We start from the raw sequence: 18,695 nt of genomic DNA, 5'->3' as shown, positions 1-18,695 counted from the left end.
AGTGAAAGTGAAAATGAGAATGAAAAAGATGATTCAATGGTTATTGATAACAAATCAAATGAAAGTGAAAGTGAAAGTGAAAGTGATAGCGAAAGTGAAAGTCAAAGTGAGATTGAAAATGAAGACACACCAGATACCAAAAATGGTGATGACAATCAAAGCAGCAGCCAAAGTGAAAAAGAAGACGAGGAAGATAAATCAAGTGAAAACGATAAAGAAGATTCAATGGATATTGAAGGAAAATCAAACCAAAGTGAAAGTGAAAGTGAAAGTAAAGATGAAAGTGAAAAGGAATCAAATAAAGATGTTACTAATTCATCAGAGTCAGAATCAGAATCAGAATCTCAATCAGAGAAAGAATCAGAATCAGAATCAGAGAAAGAGTCAGAGTCAGAATCAGAATCAGAGTCAGAATCAGAATCAGAATCAGAGAAAGAGTCAGAATCAGAAAAATCAAAATCAAAATCAAAATCAAATAAAAAAAAACAAATTCAAAATCCAAATGTTAAAAAAGTTTTAAAGAATGATATTAAAGTTGCCCAATCATGGAGATCATTATTTATAAAACCAACAAATGAAAATAAACCTAATATTAATAATAGTAATAGTAATAATAATAGTAATAATAATAATAATAATGATGAAAAAGAAGAAAGTAGTTTTAATATATTTTCAATTGTAAAAGAAAATGATAAAAAAGAAAAAGAAGAAAAGAATTCAAAATTAAATAAATCATCAACAACAATGGCAAAATCATCTCAACCAACTAAATTTAGTTTTAATTTTGGTAGTACAAGTGTAAATGAAAAGAAGAATAATAGCAATGACTTTTTAAAAACCAAACCAACAAATACAACATCAACATCATCAACACCAACAACAACAACAACAGAAGAAGAAACATTTTGGGGAAATAATAATTTAAATAAGAAAAGGAAAGTTATGATTACCCAATTAAAAAAAAAATATTAAAATAAATAAAATATAAAATCTAAAATCAAAAATCAAAAACCTTAAATCTAAATTTTTAATTTTTTTAATTTTTTTATTTTTTTTATTTATTTTATTTATTTATTTATTTATTTATTAATTAAAATGGTTTAATTTCTTTTGAACGTTTTTCAGATTCACGTAGTTCAATCATTACCATAATACCACAGAATAACCAAGAATAAGCTAAAATGAAAGCGGTTGGACCACCAGGTACAAAGAAAGCATTGTGAATAAAGATAATTGAATTTTCGAAACCATGGAGGATAGCCAAATTTGCAACCATTAATAAAAAGATATTGAAAGTACCAGCAATGGCAACCATGAATCTCCAATACCATTTACGACGGAGTGGTAAACGTTTTGGATGATAGAAATAAAACATGATACCAATTTCAATTGAGAAGAAAACACAATTTAAGAGGGCCCAAGCAATCCAACTTAACCAAAGGTCATGCCATAATCCAATGAAGAAAAAGATGATCCAAATTGAGACGAATTGAGTTTTCTTTCCACCCAATGGAATGTAAAGATAACGAATGGTCCATTTGTTGAAAGCGCCATGCCAAGATCTCCAAAAGCCAGTGAATGTATAGTTATTATTGACACAACGGTTCATATTCTCTGGTGTATCGATACCATCAAACAAGGCAAACAATCTAAAGGTTCTCCAAATGATTAAGAATTTTACATACATGAAATTCAATACCAAGTAACCGGTCAATGCAACCTCTGCACCGGTGAATGTCATCCATACATCACTCTTATCGAATGAATGATAATAACAATAGTGTAGGCAGATCTCAAGTCCCAAAAACACCAAAAGTATCTTTATACTTGCTTTAACCAAATCACCGAAAGAGTAGGTCTTTTGTGGGTTATAAACTTGTGCTGTGAATGCATTGAATGTTGTGATTGGTCCTGCAATATACAATGGTATATAGAAAATGTATGCAAGGAAATGTGAGAATGAGTAATGTTCCATTGGTTGATGACGTTCTTGTGCTATGAAATAGGCGCTCTTTCCCTTAAGGTCGACCACTGGTCTCTTTGATTTTGCCCAATAATAATCATTGTTATAACTAATGAATCTTAACATACTAACTTTGAAATATGTCTCCCAACTTAGGAATCCTTTATGACTATCTAACCAAACACAAGTTTCATCACCCAATAATCCTGATAAACTTTTGAATGAATATCCTTCATAAATGTAACATGTCCATAATATAATTAAATTGAAAATCCATGTAACTGCTGGTAACATCTTTGATCTTTCAAAAATTCTACTAATACTAAAATTAATAATTGCAATACCTAATACAATAATTGTTGATGATCCATGTACAAATATTAAAAATCCTAATGATATAATATTATAAAATAAAATTCTAACAAATGGTTTATCCTATTTTTTTTTTAATTAAAAAAAAAAATTTAAAAATTTAAAAATTAATAATCTATATTTATTATAATTATTATAATTATAATTATTATAATTATAATTATTATTATTATATAAAGATACAAACTGGAAAGTTTTTACGAATAGAAGCACTAACGAATAAGAAAATTGATAAACCAATTGAAAGTAATGGGAAATTTTGTCTATATATCTTATATTGTGTATCTGATAAATCTTGTTTTCTACCTAAAAACCAACCTTCAACAATACCTTTATTTTCTTTTAATCCATCATTATATTCTATATATATTTATATGTATGTATATTATTATTATTTTATTGAAATTAATTTGATTAGTACCATAAAAATAAAATTAAAGAAATAGTATTTATTATTATAATTACCATTTGATCTTGTTAATAACATTTTAAGTACAACAATATAACCAATAACAATTATTATATAATAAAATATGAATTCATAAGAAAGCCATCTTGGTGGGGTTGGTGGATCTTCAACATAAACAACTGGTTTCTTTTCTGAACGTGTTGAATCTTCTGCATCACCATCTATATTTTTAGGTCTTGTTTTAATGGAATTACCACTATTATTTGTCATATTTACACACCAATTAAATAAATAAATAATATATATATATTATATATATATATATAAATATTTATTTAAGTGATACAGTTTCTTGATTAATCAACAATTGAAAAAAAAAAAAAAAAAAAAAAAAAAAAAAAAAAAAAAAAAAAAAAAATTAACTTCATTTTTTTTTTTTATTTATAAAAAATTAAAAATAATAAAAAAAATGAAAAAATTTTCAAAAAATCAGGGGGGGATTTTATGAAATTTTATTTTGGCATGTCGTCATAATTCAAAACAAAAGCAAATGAAAAAAAGTAATAAAATAAATAATAATAACCAAAATAGTAGAAACAATAAATCCAATAAATTCACAAAAGAAGAAAAAGAAGAAGGGCAACAACAAGATGGAAATAATGAAAAATTAACCAAAATAACAAGCAAAAAAATAAATAAAACTGCCACTTCACCTCCACAATCTCATTCTAATAATAATAATAATAACAATATAACCAAAAAAAGTAAAGATAAAAAACCAAAATTAAATAGATTTATTGAAACCCCACCTTTAATATCTTCAAATAAATTAAATATAGACAATAATAATAACAATAATAATAATAATAATGGAAGGAAAACACCACCATTATTAATGCTAAGTCCTCCACAACCCCTTAGTAATGCAAATTCACCCCCTTCAAATAATAATAATTCATCTACAACAACAACAACAACAACAACAACAACAACCACCACTACATCTACAACAACAAATAATAATAATAATAATACAACACAAAATGTAAATAAAGAAATTCCAGGATATTATTTTGATGTTGATAAGAATAGATACTTTAAATTAACTAAAGAATTACAACAAATGTTATTAGAGAAAAAGAAAAAAGAAAAAGAAGAAGAAGAATTACCAATTAAAATTAAACAAACTACAAATAATTCAACTATTAAATTTAAAAATCTTTCAAACCTTTTAATAGAACGTGAATTAACACAAAATATAAAAAGGATTGGATTGGATTATCATATAAAGGATATTATGATTGGTAATTATTTTTCAGAATTTAAAACAATTTCAAAACCAACATCATCAACATGTTTATCAATATTTGGTGATAGTAGTAGTAGTAGTAGTATTAGTAACAATAATAATGAAATTATAACTAAAGGTATAATATCATCAAGTAGATCATTTATAACAATAGATTGGATTAATTGTTATAATAATAAAAACAATAAAAATGATAATAATGATAATTTATTTAATAGAAATCAAGATTTAAATTATAATTTTGAAATAAAGATTGAAAATGGAATTTCAAGTTCATTTTCAATGGATAGTGAAGTTAGTTCAATTCGTACTAATTTAAAGTACCCATCAATCGTATCAATTTGTACATTAGGTGATGGTAATAAAGATGGATCAGTTTGGATTTACTCAATTAATTCTCAACCTGCCAATGCACAATGTTTAAGAAATTTAATGTTAAATGAAACAAGTGTTTGGTGTTCAGAATGGAATCCACAAAATGAACATTTAATTTCAATTGGTGGTAATGGAATTTGTTATCTCTATGATTTAAATAATCAAAAATTACTAAATAAATTCCTCTCAAAAAGTGATATATTCATTCAAGATTTTAACAGTAACGGTAATTTATTATTTAACGGTTCAAGAGATGGTATTGTTAGAACTTTAGATATTAGATTTAAAAACAATTCAATCTCAAATTCAAATACTAATAATAATAATAATAATAATAATAATATTGGAATTAATATTATTAATAAAAAATTAAATCCACATAATAATTCAATATCATTCATTAAATCATTGGTTGATGATAATTATTTAATTATTGGTTCAATAAATGGTGAAATTAGTAAATTGGATAGAAGAGTAAATAAAATTGTAACTCAATATTTACATAATAAAAATAGTGGTACTTCAAAAAGAATGGGTATTTCAATATCACCTGATCAACAATATCTATCAGCCTGTGGTGATGATGGTTTCATAAGAATTTGGAATACAACAACTGCTAGTTTAATTAAAACAATTGGTCATTTCTCATCTTTATCAACTTTACAATTTATTGATTATTTTTCAAATCAACAAAGTGAAACAAGTAATACTAACAATATTAATAATAATACATTCTTTCCATCATTATGTATTAGTAATGGAAATTCCTTTTCATTTTATACTTATTCCTAAATTTAAAAGTTATAATCTTTTTTTTTTTTTTTATTATTTTTTTTTTTTTTTTTTTTTCAAACATAAATTTAAAATAAAAAATAATAATTTAACCAAATTAATTTTATATAAATTAAATTTTTGAAAATTTAATTTCAAATTCTATTTTTTTTTTGTTTTTTTTTTTTTATTATTATTTTTTCGAATTAAGAGAACCAAATATTATTTAATTGTTTTCTTGATTTTATAACTAATGGATCTTGTGAATCTAAAGATTCAAATATTTTAACAATTAAATTTTTAGCAGAATCTGTATTTGATTGATCATCATTTTTTGGTGTAAATTTTTTATTAATTTTTAAAATCTCTAATAATTGATTAATTGATTTTTCATATTCACCAATTTGATAATATAATAAGGATAAATCATATTTTAAATCTAAATTTGTTGGATCATTATTTAATTTATCTTCGATTTGTTCTAAAGTAAGATTATGAGTTTTATATAGACTATCAACAGTTTGAGAGACTTGTTTCTTTAATTGTAAAATTCTTTTAGATGATTGAATAATTTTATGATCTAATTCATTTGGGAATTTCTCTTTAATAATTGATAAATATTTTTCAACTTGATCAGGTTCATTCAAATTTGTGTAACATTGAATGAAGCCTAGTAGAGTTCTAAGTAATTGAGTTGTATCATTTGATAATAGATTCTCATAGATTTCAATAGCCTTTTCGATTTCATTTGATTTTATGAATAATTCAGCAATGGTTTGTAATTGTTCAATTGATTTATTACCAATTAATCCACCTGATAATTTCAATAATCCATTAACCAATTTATCCAATGTTTCATGATCTGGCAATCCAACAAATTGTTGAAGCACTTGACCTTTATTTAATGTAAATAAAGTTGGTAATTGTTCAACTTTCAATGCGTTTGCTATTTCTAAATTCTTATCAACATCTAACTATCATATTATAAAAAGAAATTAGAAATTATTTTATATAATACATATATATTATATATATTTATATATATATATATATATATATATATAACACTTACATTTGCTAATAAAAAACAACCAGGATATTCTTGAGCATATGCTTTTAATGCTTCAGTTAATGCAGGTGACACTGTACCATGATTAACATATACATTTAAAATTATTGGTACTTTTGATTTTATAACTTCACTAAAGTTTTTACTATCTAATTCAACAATTAATGGTTTTGATTCAAATGATTCTGCTGTAATTTCTTCTTTTTTATTATTACTATTATTATTTCTTTGTTCTGGAAATTCAAGTTGTTGATGTTGATGTTGATGTTGTTGTTGTTTATTTATAGTTTCATAATTATCATAGTTATTTGAATATAAATTATTTGGTGATTTTGTAAAATATGATCTTTTAATAAAAGTATTGCTTGTAATAAATTTTGGATTTATTATTGGTTTATTATTAATTGATTTCGTTAATGATCTAACACAATTGTTTGATAATAATTTATAAAAATTCATTTTTATTATTTATTTTGTTTAGATTAAAAAAAAAATAAAAAAAAATAAAAAAAATAAAAAAAAAAAAAAATGAAAAAAATGAAAATGAAAATGAAAATTAAAAAAAAAAAAAGAATGGCCCACATAAATCGATATTCACAATTAATATTTTAAACGAAACGTGTTTACTAAAATTTAACCGAAATTCATTTTTATTTTTATTATTTTTTTTTTTTTAAAAAAATAAATTTAAGTTGTTCCAAAATGCATAATAAAGGGAAAAAGAATAAAATAAAAAACGATTTTTTTCCATTTTATTTAATTTTAATTAATTTTTTTTTTTTTTCTTCTTTTTTTTTTTTTTTTTTTTTATTTTTTTTTTAATTTTTTTTTTTTTTTTTTTTTTTTTTCAATAATATATTTTATTTTTTTTTATTTTTTTTTTTTTATTTTATTTTATTTTATTTTTTTTTTTTTTAAAAAAAAAACTTTTAATTATTCATATAAATATTTATATATATTATTATTGGGTAAAGGGAGGATATATATAGATAGATAAAAATGATTCATTCAAAAAATCTATTTAAATTAGCAAAATCATCTTTAACTTTTAGATTATCCCAACAAACACAACAACCACAATTATCAATTTTAAAATTTAATAGAGGATATTGTTCAATTACAAATGGTAAAGATAAAGATGATATTGAAAATGATGATTCAAATCCTTTAAAATTAGATCATATTTATAAGAAAATTGAAAAAGATTTAGAAAAAGAAACTGTAGCAACAAAGGCTTCAGAAGGTACAAATGAAATAGATATAACAACAGAAAAACCTAAAAGAGGTAGACCAAAGGGTTCAAAAAATAAACAAAAACCATCGCAATCAAAAGAAACAACATCACCACTCGAATCAAAACCAATTGAAACAGAAACAGCAACAACTAAAACAACAACAACACCACCACTCGAATCAAAACCAATTGAAACTGAAACAGCGACAACTAAAACAACAACAACATCACCATTATTATCAAAAGTTACAAATAAATTTGATTTTTCAGATTTAAGTGATATTAAAAATGGTTTGGTTATAATACCAATGCAAAGTAAAGGTAAATATAATCTCTCTATTCTTGAAGAAAATTTAGAAAAGATTTTTAAAGAGGATCCAATTTTATTTAACAAACTTTTGAAATTATCAGATACAAAAAACGGAGGTAGCATGGATAAAGCGATTAATCATTTGGTATCACATTTTAATAAACTTAATAAAGATCACGCCAAACAACAACAGCAGCATCAACAACATGTAGCACCAAAGTATAATTTCACAGAGGATATGATTGGAGAAGATAATTTATTACCAAGAGATATAGTTAGTGGTTTGGATGAATATGTAATTGGTCAATCCGATGCAAAGAGAGCCATTTCAATTGCGTTACGTAATCGTTGGAGAAGAAAGCGTTTAGATGCATCAATGAAACCAGATGTTTATCCAAAGAATATCTTAATGATTGGTCCAACTGGTGTTGGTAAGACAGAGTTGGCACGTCGTTTAGCAAAGATTATCAATGCGCCCTTTGTAAAGGTTGAAGCAACCAAATATACAGAGGTTGGTTTTCATGGTCCAGACGTTGATACAATCATTCGTGATCTCATCGAAGCAAGTATTAGTAATATTAAAACCAAGATTGCAAACTCACATAAAGCATCGATTGAAGCCGATGTTGAAAAGAATGTTATCTCCTCTTTAATTGGTTTACAAAATGATCTAAGTGCAATCACAATCGAAGAATTATTAAAGAAATATAGAGAAGGTCAATTGGATTCCGTAGAGATTGAAATTGAAGTATCATCCGATTCAAAGGGATCCTTGGGTCAAGCTTATGATGAAAATATCGCTAAACTACTCTCTGCTATCGATAAACAACCATCAAAAATTAAAAAAGTAACCATTGCAGAGGCAAAAGAAATCTTTGAAAAACAATATAGAGACCTCTACACTGTCTCTCAAGATGTAACCAAATTGGCAATTCAATCGGCCGAACAAAATGGTATTGTATTTTTGGATGAAATCGATAAGATTTGTACATCTCGTGAAAGTATAAAGAATGGTGGTGACGCTTCAACCGATGGCGTTCAAAGAGATCTTCTTCCAATCGTTGAAGGTTGTATGGTTAGCACAAAGTATGGTCAAATAGATACCAGTAGAATCTTATTCATTGCTTCAGGTGCTTTCCATAATACTAAACCATCAGATCTCATTAGTGAATTACAAGGTCGTTTACCAATTCGTGTTGAACTTAAACCATTGGAACAAAAGGATTTCTATAAGATCTTAACTGAACCAAAGAATAATCAAATTCAACAACAAAAAGCATTACTTAAAACTGAAGATATTCAATTGGAATTCACTGATGATGCATTGTTAGAAGTTGCAAAAATCGCTTTTGAAGCAAATGCTCAAGTTCAAAATCTTGGCGCTAGAAGATTACATGGTATCATTGAACGTATCGTAGAGGATATAAGTTTTAATTGTGATATTCATAAAGGTAAAACAGTTGTTTTAGATACTCCCGACATTAGAAAACATTTAAGTGAATTATTATTCAAAACTGATTTATCAAAATATATTATCTAAACAAAAAAAAAAAAAAACAACAAAAAAAAAAATAAAAAAAAAAATAACAAAAAAAAAAAAAACTATTTTTATATAAATAAATAAATAAAAACCTTTTTTAAAAAAAATATATATTATTTTTTATTTTTAATATTTTTTAAAATCTCTTCTTAATATTACAATAATAATTTCCAACCATTTAATTAATTAATCAAATTCCGAATATAAAAAAATAAAAATAAAAAAAAAAAAAGTTTATAATGGATAATAATAATAGTTTATTTTTCAATTAAAATATTTGAATTTCTTTCTCTTTGAGATTGAATTTGTTGAGTAATTTCATTGACTTTAGATTCAGCCATTTCAAAAGTACTTAGTGGACCAACGAAAAGATTATATGGTAATTCAGATTTGGTAGAGTTTTCAATGATAACATCAGCAACTTTATCAGGGTCACCAGCAGTTACAGTTTCTTCAATATGTTTCATTATTGAACCAAATATTTGACGACTTTGATATTCTGGAATTAAATTTTTACAATAATCATTTGCACTTTGGAAACCGGTAGCAATATAACCAAGTACAATACATGAAACTTTAATATTAAATGGTAAAACATCTTGTGCTAATGATTCAGTTAAACCAACCAATGCGAATTTAGCACCACTATAATTACCAAATCTTGGATAGCCTTTAATACCAGCAATTGAACTTACATTAAAAATGTAACCATTGTTTCTTGATCTGAAATAAGGTAAAACTGAACGAATAACATTTAAAGGACCTATATATATATTAATATAAAAAATTAAAAAATTAATACTTTTTTTTTTTTTTTTTTTTTTTTTTGACAATGGATTTTTTTTTTTGAAACCTACCAAAGTAAAGGGCATCCATTAATTTCTTGTCTTCTTCTTCTGATACTTCTTCAACGGAGCCTACAATTCCATATCCTGCATTATTGATTACATGGGTTAATTCACCAAAATGCTCAATAGTTTTTTCAATTGATTCTCTAACTGATTTACTGGAAACAATATCAACTTGTAATCCCAAAAATGATTTATCATTAAAAATACTCAATTGTTTTAATTTATTAATATCTCTTGTAGTACCAGCAACACTATGTCCTAATGATAACAATTTTTTGGCTAAAGATAAACCAGTTCCACTTGTACAACCTTTGATTTATTTAATCAATACCAAAAAAAAAAAAAAAAAAAAAAAAAAAAAAAAAAAGAAAGATTTGGAATCAATAAGTAAAAAAGAAAATAAAAAAAAAAAAAAAATTATGATTAAAATAAAAAGATTTAACACTTACCTGTAATATACCAAACTTGTTTACCTTCATTTGAATTTAAAATTGGTTCCATTTTTTATTTTTTATTTTATTTTTTTTATTTATAATATGAAAATTATATTTATTTTTATTTTTGTTTTTGCTTTTGTATTTGATAATGAAAATAAAAAAAAATATTAATTCTATTTATACATATTTGTTTTAGACGAGATTTTTTTTTTTTTTTTTTTTTTTTTTTTTTTTTTGGTATTGGCTACAACCGAATCTTTGTTAATTCATAGCAAAAAAAAAAAAAAAACAAAGAAATGATATCAAACTTTCCCTTCTTTTTGAACAAAAAGAGAATTAGCTTATGAGATCGTTATGGTTTCGTTAAACTTTTTAAGGAACACATATTTCATAGGTGTTGAATTAAGTAATTATTTTGTCAACATTCCCCAAAAAAAAAAAAAAAAAAAAAATCTCATTTTTTATTTTTTTTTTTTTTTATTTTTTATTATTTTTTTTTAATTTTTTTTTAAACCTTATTCTAAAAAAACAAAAAAGGTCTATAGTGCAGTTTGGTCATAATTATCTTGGCAATTTTCAAAGAATTTTAATACATATTAAAAAAAAAAAAAAATTAATTAATTTTTTTTTTTTTTTTTTTTTTTTTTTTTTTTTTTTTTTTTTTTTTTTTTTTTTTTTAAAAAACAAAATCTAATTAATTCAAAACTTTCCCAAAATAAATTTTTCAAAAATAAGTGGATTAAATAATTGAATATTTTTAAAAATACTATATAAAATTAATATTAATAATTTTTTAAATTTTATTGCTTTTTTTTTTTTGTTTTATTTTATTTTAGTGAATTTTTGATTTCATGAATTTCATTTTTTAAAAGTTCTAATTCTTTATTTAATTTTGCATTTTCCATTAGTTTTTCAAAAATTAATTCCATCAATAGATCTCTACTAATCTTGATTCTTAACTCTGAAATCTGCACTTTATAAACGATACCCTTAAATTTAAGAACTTGGGAAATCATTTTCAGTATAAAAGAGTCTCCAATTTAAGTTATTTTTTTTTTTTTTTAAAAAAGATATAACTTAATATTTTAAAAAAGCTTTTATTTTTAAATGAAGTTGTGTTAAATAAATCTGATATTAATAAAAAAAACATAAAAAAAAAAAAAAAAAAAAAAAAAAAATCAAATTTTTTAATTAATCAATGATGTTATAATTATTAGGAGATATTTTTTTAGGTTTTTTTTATTTTTTTTAAACCCTATCCCAAAAAACATAAATGGGACCCAGAGTGCAGTTTGGTAGTGGTCACAATTATCTTGGCAATTTTCATTTTCAGAGAATTTTTTTTTTTTTTTTTTTTTTTAGGTTTTCCCCATTTATAACAATTTAAAGGTTATTCGTAGAGATAGAAAAAAAAAAATTAAAAAAAAAAAAAATTATTTTATTTTGTGTTATTAAAACCAAGAAAATTCATATTTTTGTTTTGTAAAAAAAAATTAAAAATGTAAATAATATTTTAAATTTTGAAACAAAAGTATCAAATTAAAAATGTATTTCATGTATTATAAAATTAAATTAATTAATAAAGATGTTAAACCTCATTTTTTAATTTTTATTTTTTGATTAATATTATTTAATTTCGATTTCTTTGGGGTTGGAATTAAATTCTTGAAAAGGTAATTATTTTTTCTTATTTTTTTTTTTTTTTTTTTATTTACCAACTTGAAAATTTCCACCTCTATCATAAAATAATAAATAACACACTAAAATAATCAATATCTATATCAAAAATTAAAACAAAAAAAAATTAAAATTATCATATTTTAATTTTATTTATTTTTTTTTTTTTTTTGTATGACTGAAACTCAGCATTTAAAATTAAAAAAAAAAAAAAAAAAAAATTAAAAAAAAAAGATAATATTTTTTTATTTCTCAAATAATATAAACCTTATAATACTATTTTATTTTATTATTTTTGTTTAATTTTAAAACTATTTGTTTTTACTATTAATAAACATCAAATTATCTAAAAAAAGAAAAAAAAAATTCAAAATATCAACCAGCTGAAATAGTAAAAAAAAAAAAAAAAGATATTTATTGAAAGTGGGAGAGGTAAAAAATTAAAAAAAAAAATTTATTTTATTTTTCAAATTTTTTTTTTAATTTTATTTTATTTTTTCGCTTAAAAAAAAAAAAAAAAAAAATTAAAAAAAAAGATAATAGTGCAATACATGTAAAATAGACTTTTTAAACACCTTCAATCTCAATAACGAACATTTACACTCTACCAACACTACACTTTCTTTTTTCTTTTTTTTTTTCAAACGATCAATATAAAAAAATAAATAAATAAATAAAATAAAATAAATAAATAAATAAATAAATAAAGAATGTCAGTGCCAATAGTTGAAACCTCATTACATTATTTTGTTATATATTGTTCCAAATTGGGTCAAAAAGAGGGTACAGAACATGAAAAGATATTATTTTTCTATCCACCAACAATTAATATTGGTGAACAAACTAATTCAGTTGGTATTTCCGAAGCATATGTTTTATTTACAAAGTAAATTTTCATTTCATTTCATTTTTAATAAAATATAAAAATAATAATATATAAATAATGAATATATTAACAATAATAACAATAACAATAATAATAATAATAATAATAATAATAATAATAATAATAATAATAATAATAATAATATACAATGATAATAAAGACAATTTTCACCAGGTCAACCATGTGAATTTATACATACAAAGAAGAGTACATTAGCATTATTACATCCAGAGGAGGATATATGGATGGTATTATCAGTTTATAATCCAACAGGTATAACAGGTAAAGATAATAAGAGAGAGTATATAGAGGATGAGGTTGATGATATAATATTGATGAAAACTATACAACAAATCTATCAGACTTGGCAAACATTCAATGGTAGTATCATGTCATTAGCATCGAAAACATCTTATGACAATGTTAGAAAACGATTAGAATCATTCGTTAAACCATACATACAACAAATTCAATTCGATCAATTAGATTTATTCACTTCATTAGATGGTATTAAATTCTTACCATTAAATAAGAATGTTTATTTAACAATATTTGGTTATATCAATTCTGTGGATTTACATTTTCAATCGACTCTATCTTCATTTCGTTTTGGGTTAGTCTTGTATAAAGATAATTTAATTCTATCATCTTTAGAACAAAATGAAACTAGAATACTCTATAACTATCTCATCAATATGGTTAAAGTTGGTCCTGATATTAATTCTTCAAATTCAATGATCGTTAAAAATAATTCAAATAATATACCAATTTGGCAAACTAAAGGGTATATTTATAATAATAATAATAATAATAATAATAATAATAATAATAATAATAATAATAATAATAATAATAATAATAATAATTAAATATTAATTATTTACTACTAATAATTAAATAATTAATAAACTGTATAGTGTAAGAACAGGGTTTATGATACAAAAAGATTCATTACCAATGGTATGGTTAGGTGGTAAACCACAAGCAATGATTGTATATGAACAAAAGGATACATTTTTATTATTCTTAATTGATCCATCTGATTTACCTCAATTACCATTTGAAGATTTATCAGCTTCATTGGTTCAAAATTTCGAATTTGTAAATCTAACTTTAGAACAACATTATGCAAAAAAAGCAAAGTAAGATAGGAAATACTAATAATAATAATAATTAATTTATTAATATATTTTTTTTTTTTTTTTTTTTTTTTTTTATAATTATTATTATAGTTTTGATGAACAATATAAATATATTTATTTTAATCAAATGAATTTAGCAATAAGATCACCAATTAAACCAAAAGGACCAGAATTAAATAAAGAAACAATGAAATTATTAAATGAAATTCATGCAGATTTTGAGGGTGGTTTATCATCTGAAATCATCGTTAAAACTCAGCAAGATAGATGGATAGTTGCAAAGAAAATAGATTTTAGAGAATTCTATATAATGTTTGATAATAAAAATTCAAGTATTTTAGAAATTAATGGTAATTATTTTATATAAAAAACAATAATAATAATAATAATAATAATAATAATAATAATAATAATAATAATAATAATAATAATAATAATAATAATAATAATAATAATAATAATAATAAAAATAAAAATAATAATAATAATAATAATAATAATAATAATAATAATAATAATAATAATAATAATAATAATAATAATAATAATAATAATAATAATAATAATAATAAAAATAAAAATAAACCAAACTAATATTATTTTTTTTTTTTTTGGTATAAAATTATTATAGAGGAAGTCAAAAATGCCACTACCAAATTCTTTAAATTTCTGTTCACTGATTAATACCATAGTGGTAACGATCAAAGTAATAGTTTTTTTTATAACAATAATTTTTTAAAAAAAAAAAAAATAATAATAAAATAAAAACAAATAAAAATTTCAAAAAAAAATAAAAAAATAATACTAAAAAAAAAAATTTTTGCGATCACCTCAATTATAAAAAAAAAAAAGGAAAAAAAAAAAGGAAAAAAAAAAAACAAAAAAAATATTTTTCCTTTTTTGAAATTTCATATAATATTTTAAAAAATATAAAAAAAATCTAAATCGATCTATGTCTCATGTCAAAACCAGATGAATCATATGAAGATTTAAATGAAGATTATAAGAAAATAAAATATGAAACTAAAATAAAAAACAAAGAAATATATAATCTATCATTAGTTTCAAAACAATTTTTCAAAGTTTTATCAAAGAAATTAGAAGATAAAACATTTCCATTATTTGTACCGATTTTGGACCAAAATGGTAAAAGAAGTTTTGATTATAAACCACCCAAGGTTTTCCATTATGAAACAATAAAACAAGTTAAGTACAATTCAACCAAGTATGAATTTTTTTCAGTAGTTGATATTTTCACTATTGATTTTACAAAATGCGATGATTTTGATAAAAAACATATAACTCCAATAATCATTTCTCAATTATTATTACCAACATTACCATCTTTAAAGTATACCAATATAGAAAACATATTGCCTAATAGTTCTTCTAATCGTTATCGTTTTTATATAATATTTGATTTCTACACCGCAATTGAAGAAATCAAACTTTCTTTTTTGTTTCAAGCAAAAGATTCAGATTATGATAGACAATCAAAATTAAAATACTTTTTTAATTCAATTTGGTTGTTAATTAAAAGAAAATCAAAAAAAAATCAAATAAAATTTCAAGTAAAACTATGTATGCATAAAGATACACACTTTGAACGATACTTTAATTCACTCACCGACATATCTAAAAACCAAATAAAAGTTACATTAATATATATTTAATATATATGCTCTAGTTTTAATTAAAAATTTTTAAATTATTTATTTTATTTATACATGTTTAAATATTTAATAAACATTGGGTCTTGGCTAACTTTTGATAATATTATTTCTTTATAGTTATTTATTTCATTATTTTCTATTTGGCAACTATCAAAAATAAAAAATGAATTTTCTACAATAGACTCTTTATTATCTAAATTATTTATATTTTCTTTAGTAGTTGAAATAACTAAAACTTTTTTTGAACCTAAAGTAAATTGTGTGGAATATGTTGAACAATTTTCAAAATTTAATTTTCTTTTTTTATTTGTTTCTTCTTCGTATGTTTCTTCATTTTCATTGTAACTTGATATAATTTCAATATTAGGTTGTAGAGTAGTAATATTATTATTATTATTATTACAATTTGTAAGATTTGTTTCTTTAAATAATTTTATTGGACCTATATTCTCTTTTACGTCTCTATTAATACTAATTTCATTATCGTTTTCTTTGTTGCAGGGGTTGCATCCACATTTTAAAATGTAACTTTTAATTTCTGTTGATTTTATTAGAATTTGATCATCTACTATACGTTTTCTAGTATTTTTATAATTTAAATGTTTATTATTATTTATATGGTAATGCCCAATTATTTCTTCTTTATCACTTGATTTTATATATTTTATAGAATTATTTTCAATGATATCAAATTCTTTATTATTTAATGTTATTTTGTTTTTTTTAATTGTATGACTTAATTTTTTGTGGTAGTTGTTTACAGGTGATGTTAAAATAATTTCAAAGTCTTCGTATGTGTACATATTAGTAATATTTAGCAATAATTTACGAAATTAAAAAAAATATAAAAAAAAAAGTTAAAAATAAAATTAAAAATTAAATTTATAATAATTAAAAAAAAAAAAAAAAAAAAAAAAAAAAAAAATTAAAATTAATTTTTATTTATTGGTTTAATTTGTTTTTTTCGAACCATATTTCCTGAATTTAGTGGAATTGATGATTTAAAATCAATTGAGCAATCTTTTTTAATATATTCTTCAAAATAATATTGTAATCTTGCAAAATCATTAACAAATTTAGGATCATTCGTTTCTAAAAATTGAAACATTGTTCTGAATAATGCTCTTAAATATTCTGGATTGATTAAATAATTTTTTGGATCATGTTGAAATTGAGGACCAATTGTAATTCCTTCGAGAATAGATTTAACAACAATACAAAAGTTTGATGCAGCATAAAAGCCACAGTTAAAATGACCAGGTGCTTGTTGTTGGAATACTAATGTTGTAGCTGATGGTTTTACCAAACCCGATTGAAGAATAATTTCAGAAAAAGCTTTTAATGTAGAATTGCAAATGTTTTTGGATGAACTACCAATTGATTCAATGTGGACATATTGTAAAAAATCAAAAAGAATTAGAGGAATCTATAAAAGAATTGGTAATTATACCAATACAAATAAAAGAATCACTTTTATTAAAACATTATTTAGAAAGACAAACTCCAACTACAACTCCAACTCCAACTACAACTACAACTACAACTCCAACTCCAACTCCAACTCAAACTCAAACTCAAACTGAAACTGAAACTGAAACTCAAACTCAAACTCAAACTCAAACTCAAACTCAACCAATTAAACAAACAATTAATGTATTCGATCCAATATTATGGATTGTGGAGGTAGTATTTATAGACAAAGAAATTAAAAAAACGTTATCAACTATTCTTTCTCCAATAAAAGATATTCCTTTTACTTCATCCAAATATAAAGATTATGATTCTGAAACTGTATTCAATACAAATATTACAATAACTACCGATGAAAGATTAGTTAAAGCATCAGGTATTATCGCTTTACAACAGATCGAAAATATTATTTTAAATTCGATCAATTTTAAAAATAAAAATTATGCTCACTTATATAGTATTGTTATTGATTTAGAACAAAAAAGATTAGATTTAACTCATCGATTCAATGAGTTTCAAAAGAAACTAGAATATAGCAAAGAATTAATATCATTAATGAAAAATGATGCTTCATATTTAGAAAGAATATCAAAACCAAAATAATAAAATTGTTTTTATCATATTATTTTTATGTTTCATATATCATATTATTTATTTATTTTATGTTTCATATACCATATTATTTTCACCACATACATATTATTTTGATTTTTAAAATTAAAATATCTTTGTTGTTGTATATTTTTAGTTATACAAATAATATTTATTTAAAAAAATTCTATTAATTATCACAATTAATAAAAAATAATAAAATTAAAAAAAAAAAAATAAAAATAAAAATAAAAATCGAAAAAAAAAAAACTTTTCGGTTTTTATTATTTATTTCAATTTAGTGATCATCATAAAAATTTAACATTTAATCAAATGGCAAGACCGAAATCAAATTTAACTGAAGAAGAAAAGAGAGCAAGAAAGAGAGAGATTGATCGTGCATCAAAAAGAAGAACAAAATATAAAAATGATGAAACAACTCAAGAATATCGAAGAGTAAATCGTGAAAGATGGAGAGAAAAACAACAAAAAGAAAAAGATCAAATGGAATTAGAAAAGCATAATTTATTTGAAAATAAATTGAATGAAAAACAACAAGAAATTCAAAAGGAAATGGAAAAACAATATGATGTTCAAAAGATATTGTTGATAAAAG

General features: G+C 22.0%; 12 protein-coding genes across 12 annotated transcripts in view; 7 read left to right on the top strand and 5 right to left on the bottom strand.

The window, feature by feature from the left end:
- Positions 1-972, top strand: DDB_G0288607 (hypothetical protein; the record flags this gene model as incomplete). Its single annotated transcript, XM_631574.1, has 1 exon — positions 1-972. A coding segment is annotated over one exon (972 nt), but the record flags the coding sequence as incomplete, so codon positions are not given.
- Positions 973-1,090: 118 nt separating this feature from the next.
- DDB_G0288599 (membrane bound O-acyl transferase family protein) lies at positions 1,091-3,014 on the bottom strand (the record flags this gene model as incomplete). The annotated part of the gene is made up of 3 exons (XM_631573.1): positions 1,091-2,398; positions 2,523-2,695; positions 2,801-3,014. The coding sequence occupies 3 exons, from the start codon at positions 3,012-3,014 to the stop codon at positions 1,091-1,093; spliced, it is 1,695 nt and encodes a 564-aa protein (XP_636665.1).
- Positions 3,015-3,294: 280 nt separating this feature from the next.
- On the top strand, positions 3,295-5,220 carry DDB_G0288597 (hypothetical protein; the record flags this gene model as incomplete). Its single annotated transcript, XM_631572.1, has 1 exon — positions 3,295-5,220. One exon carries the CDS (start codon positions 3,295-3,297, stop codon positions 5,218-5,220), a length of 1,926 nt encoding a protein of 641 aa, XP_636664.1.
- Positions 5,221-5,405: 185 nt separating this feature from the next.
- Positions 5,406-6,727, bottom strand: DDB_G0288595 (hypothetical protein; the record flags this gene model as incomplete). Its single annotated transcript, XM_631571.1, has 2 exons — positions 5,406-6,173; positions 6,272-6,727. 2 exons carry the CDS (start codon positions 6,725-6,727, stop codon positions 5,406-5,408), a joined length of 1,224 nt encoding a protein of 407 aa, XP_636663.1.
- A 540-nt stretch (positions 6,728-7,267) lies between these two features.
- On the top strand, positions 7,268-9,352 carry DDB_G0288593 (hypothetical protein; the record flags this gene model as incomplete). Its single annotated transcript, XM_631570.1, has 1 exon — positions 7,268-9,352. One exon carries the CDS (start codon positions 7,268-7,270, stop codon positions 9,350-9,352), a length of 2,085 nt encoding a protein of 694 aa, XP_636662.1.
- A 257-nt stretch (positions 9,353-9,609) lies between these two features.
- DDB_G0288591 (short-chain dehydrogenase/reductase family protein) lies at positions 9,610-10,704 on the bottom strand (the record flags this gene model as incomplete). The annotated part of the gene is made up of 3 exons (XM_631569.1): positions 9,610-10,115; positions 10,210-10,512; positions 10,653-10,704. The coding sequence occupies 3 exons, from the start codon at positions 10,702-10,704 to the stop codon at positions 9,610-9,612; spliced, it is 861 nt and encodes a 286-aa protein (XP_636661.1).
- Positions 10,705-11,467: 763 nt separating this feature from the next.
- Positions 11,468-11,656, bottom strand: DDB_G0288601 (hypothetical protein; the record flags this gene model as incomplete). Its single annotated transcript, XM_631568.1, has 1 exon — positions 11,468-11,656. One exon carries the CDS (start codon positions 11,654-11,656, stop codon positions 11,468-11,470), a length of 189 nt encoding a protein of 62 aa, XP_636660.1.
- A 1,371-nt stretch (positions 11,657-13,027) lies between these two features.
- On the top strand, positions 13,028-15,029 carry DDB_G0288589 (hypothetical protein; the record flags this gene model as incomplete). The annotated part of the gene is made up of 5 exons (XM_631567.1): positions 13,028-13,203; positions 13,364-13,987; positions 14,121-14,345; positions 14,436-14,695; positions 14,977-15,029. 5 exons carry the CDS (start codon positions 13,028-13,030, stop codon positions 15,027-15,029), a joined length of 1,338 nt encoding a protein of 445 aa, XP_636659.1.
- Positions 15,030-15,304: 275 nt separating this feature from the next.
- On the top strand, positions 15,305-16,018 carry DDB_G0288587 (hypothetical protein; the record flags this gene model as incomplete). Its single annotated transcript, XM_631566.1, has 1 exon — positions 15,305-16,018. The coding sequence occupies one exon, from the start codon at positions 15,305-15,307 to the stop codon at positions 16,016-16,018; it is 714 nt and encodes a 237-aa protein (XP_636658.1).
- A 44-nt stretch (positions 16,019-16,062) lies between these two features.
- Positions 16,063-16,821, bottom strand: DDB_G0288585 (hypothetical protein; the record flags this gene model as incomplete). The annotated part of the gene is made up of 1 exon (XM_631565.1): positions 16,063-16,821. The coding sequence occupies one exon, from the start codon at positions 16,819-16,821 to the stop codon at positions 16,063-16,065; it is 759 nt and encodes a 252-aa protein (XP_636657.1).
- Positions 16,822-17,383: 562 nt separating this feature from the next.
- On the top strand, positions 17,384-18,091 carry DDB_G0288583 (hypothetical protein; the record flags this gene model as incomplete). Its single annotated transcript, XM_631564.1, has 1 exon — positions 17,384-18,091. The coding sequence occupies one exon, from the start codon at positions 17,384-17,386 to the stop codon at positions 18,089-18,091; it is 708 nt and encodes a 235-aa protein (XP_636656.1).
- A 321-nt stretch (positions 18,092-18,412) lies between these two features.
- Positions 18,413-18,695, top strand: part of DDB_G0288581 (hypothetical protein) — a gene marked incomplete at both ends in the record, with an annotated part of 972 nt that continues 689 nt past the window's right edge. The window contains one exon of the mRNA XM_631563.1: positions 18,413-18,695. This exon is cut by the window's right edge and continues 689 nt beyond it. Within this exon, the coding sequence (XP_636655.1) occupies positions 18,413-18,695 (283 nt within the window).

The sequence above is a fragment of the Dictyostelium discoideum genome (genome assembly GCF_000004695.1).
Source record: "Dictyostelium discoideum AX4 chromosome 5 chromosome, whole genome shotgun sequence".
Lineage (NCBI taxonomy): Eukaryota > Evosea > Eumycetozoa > Dictyosteliales > Dictyosteliaceae > Dictyostelium > Dictyostelium discoideum.
This window is presented reverse-complemented; position numbering and strand designations above follow the sequence as displayed.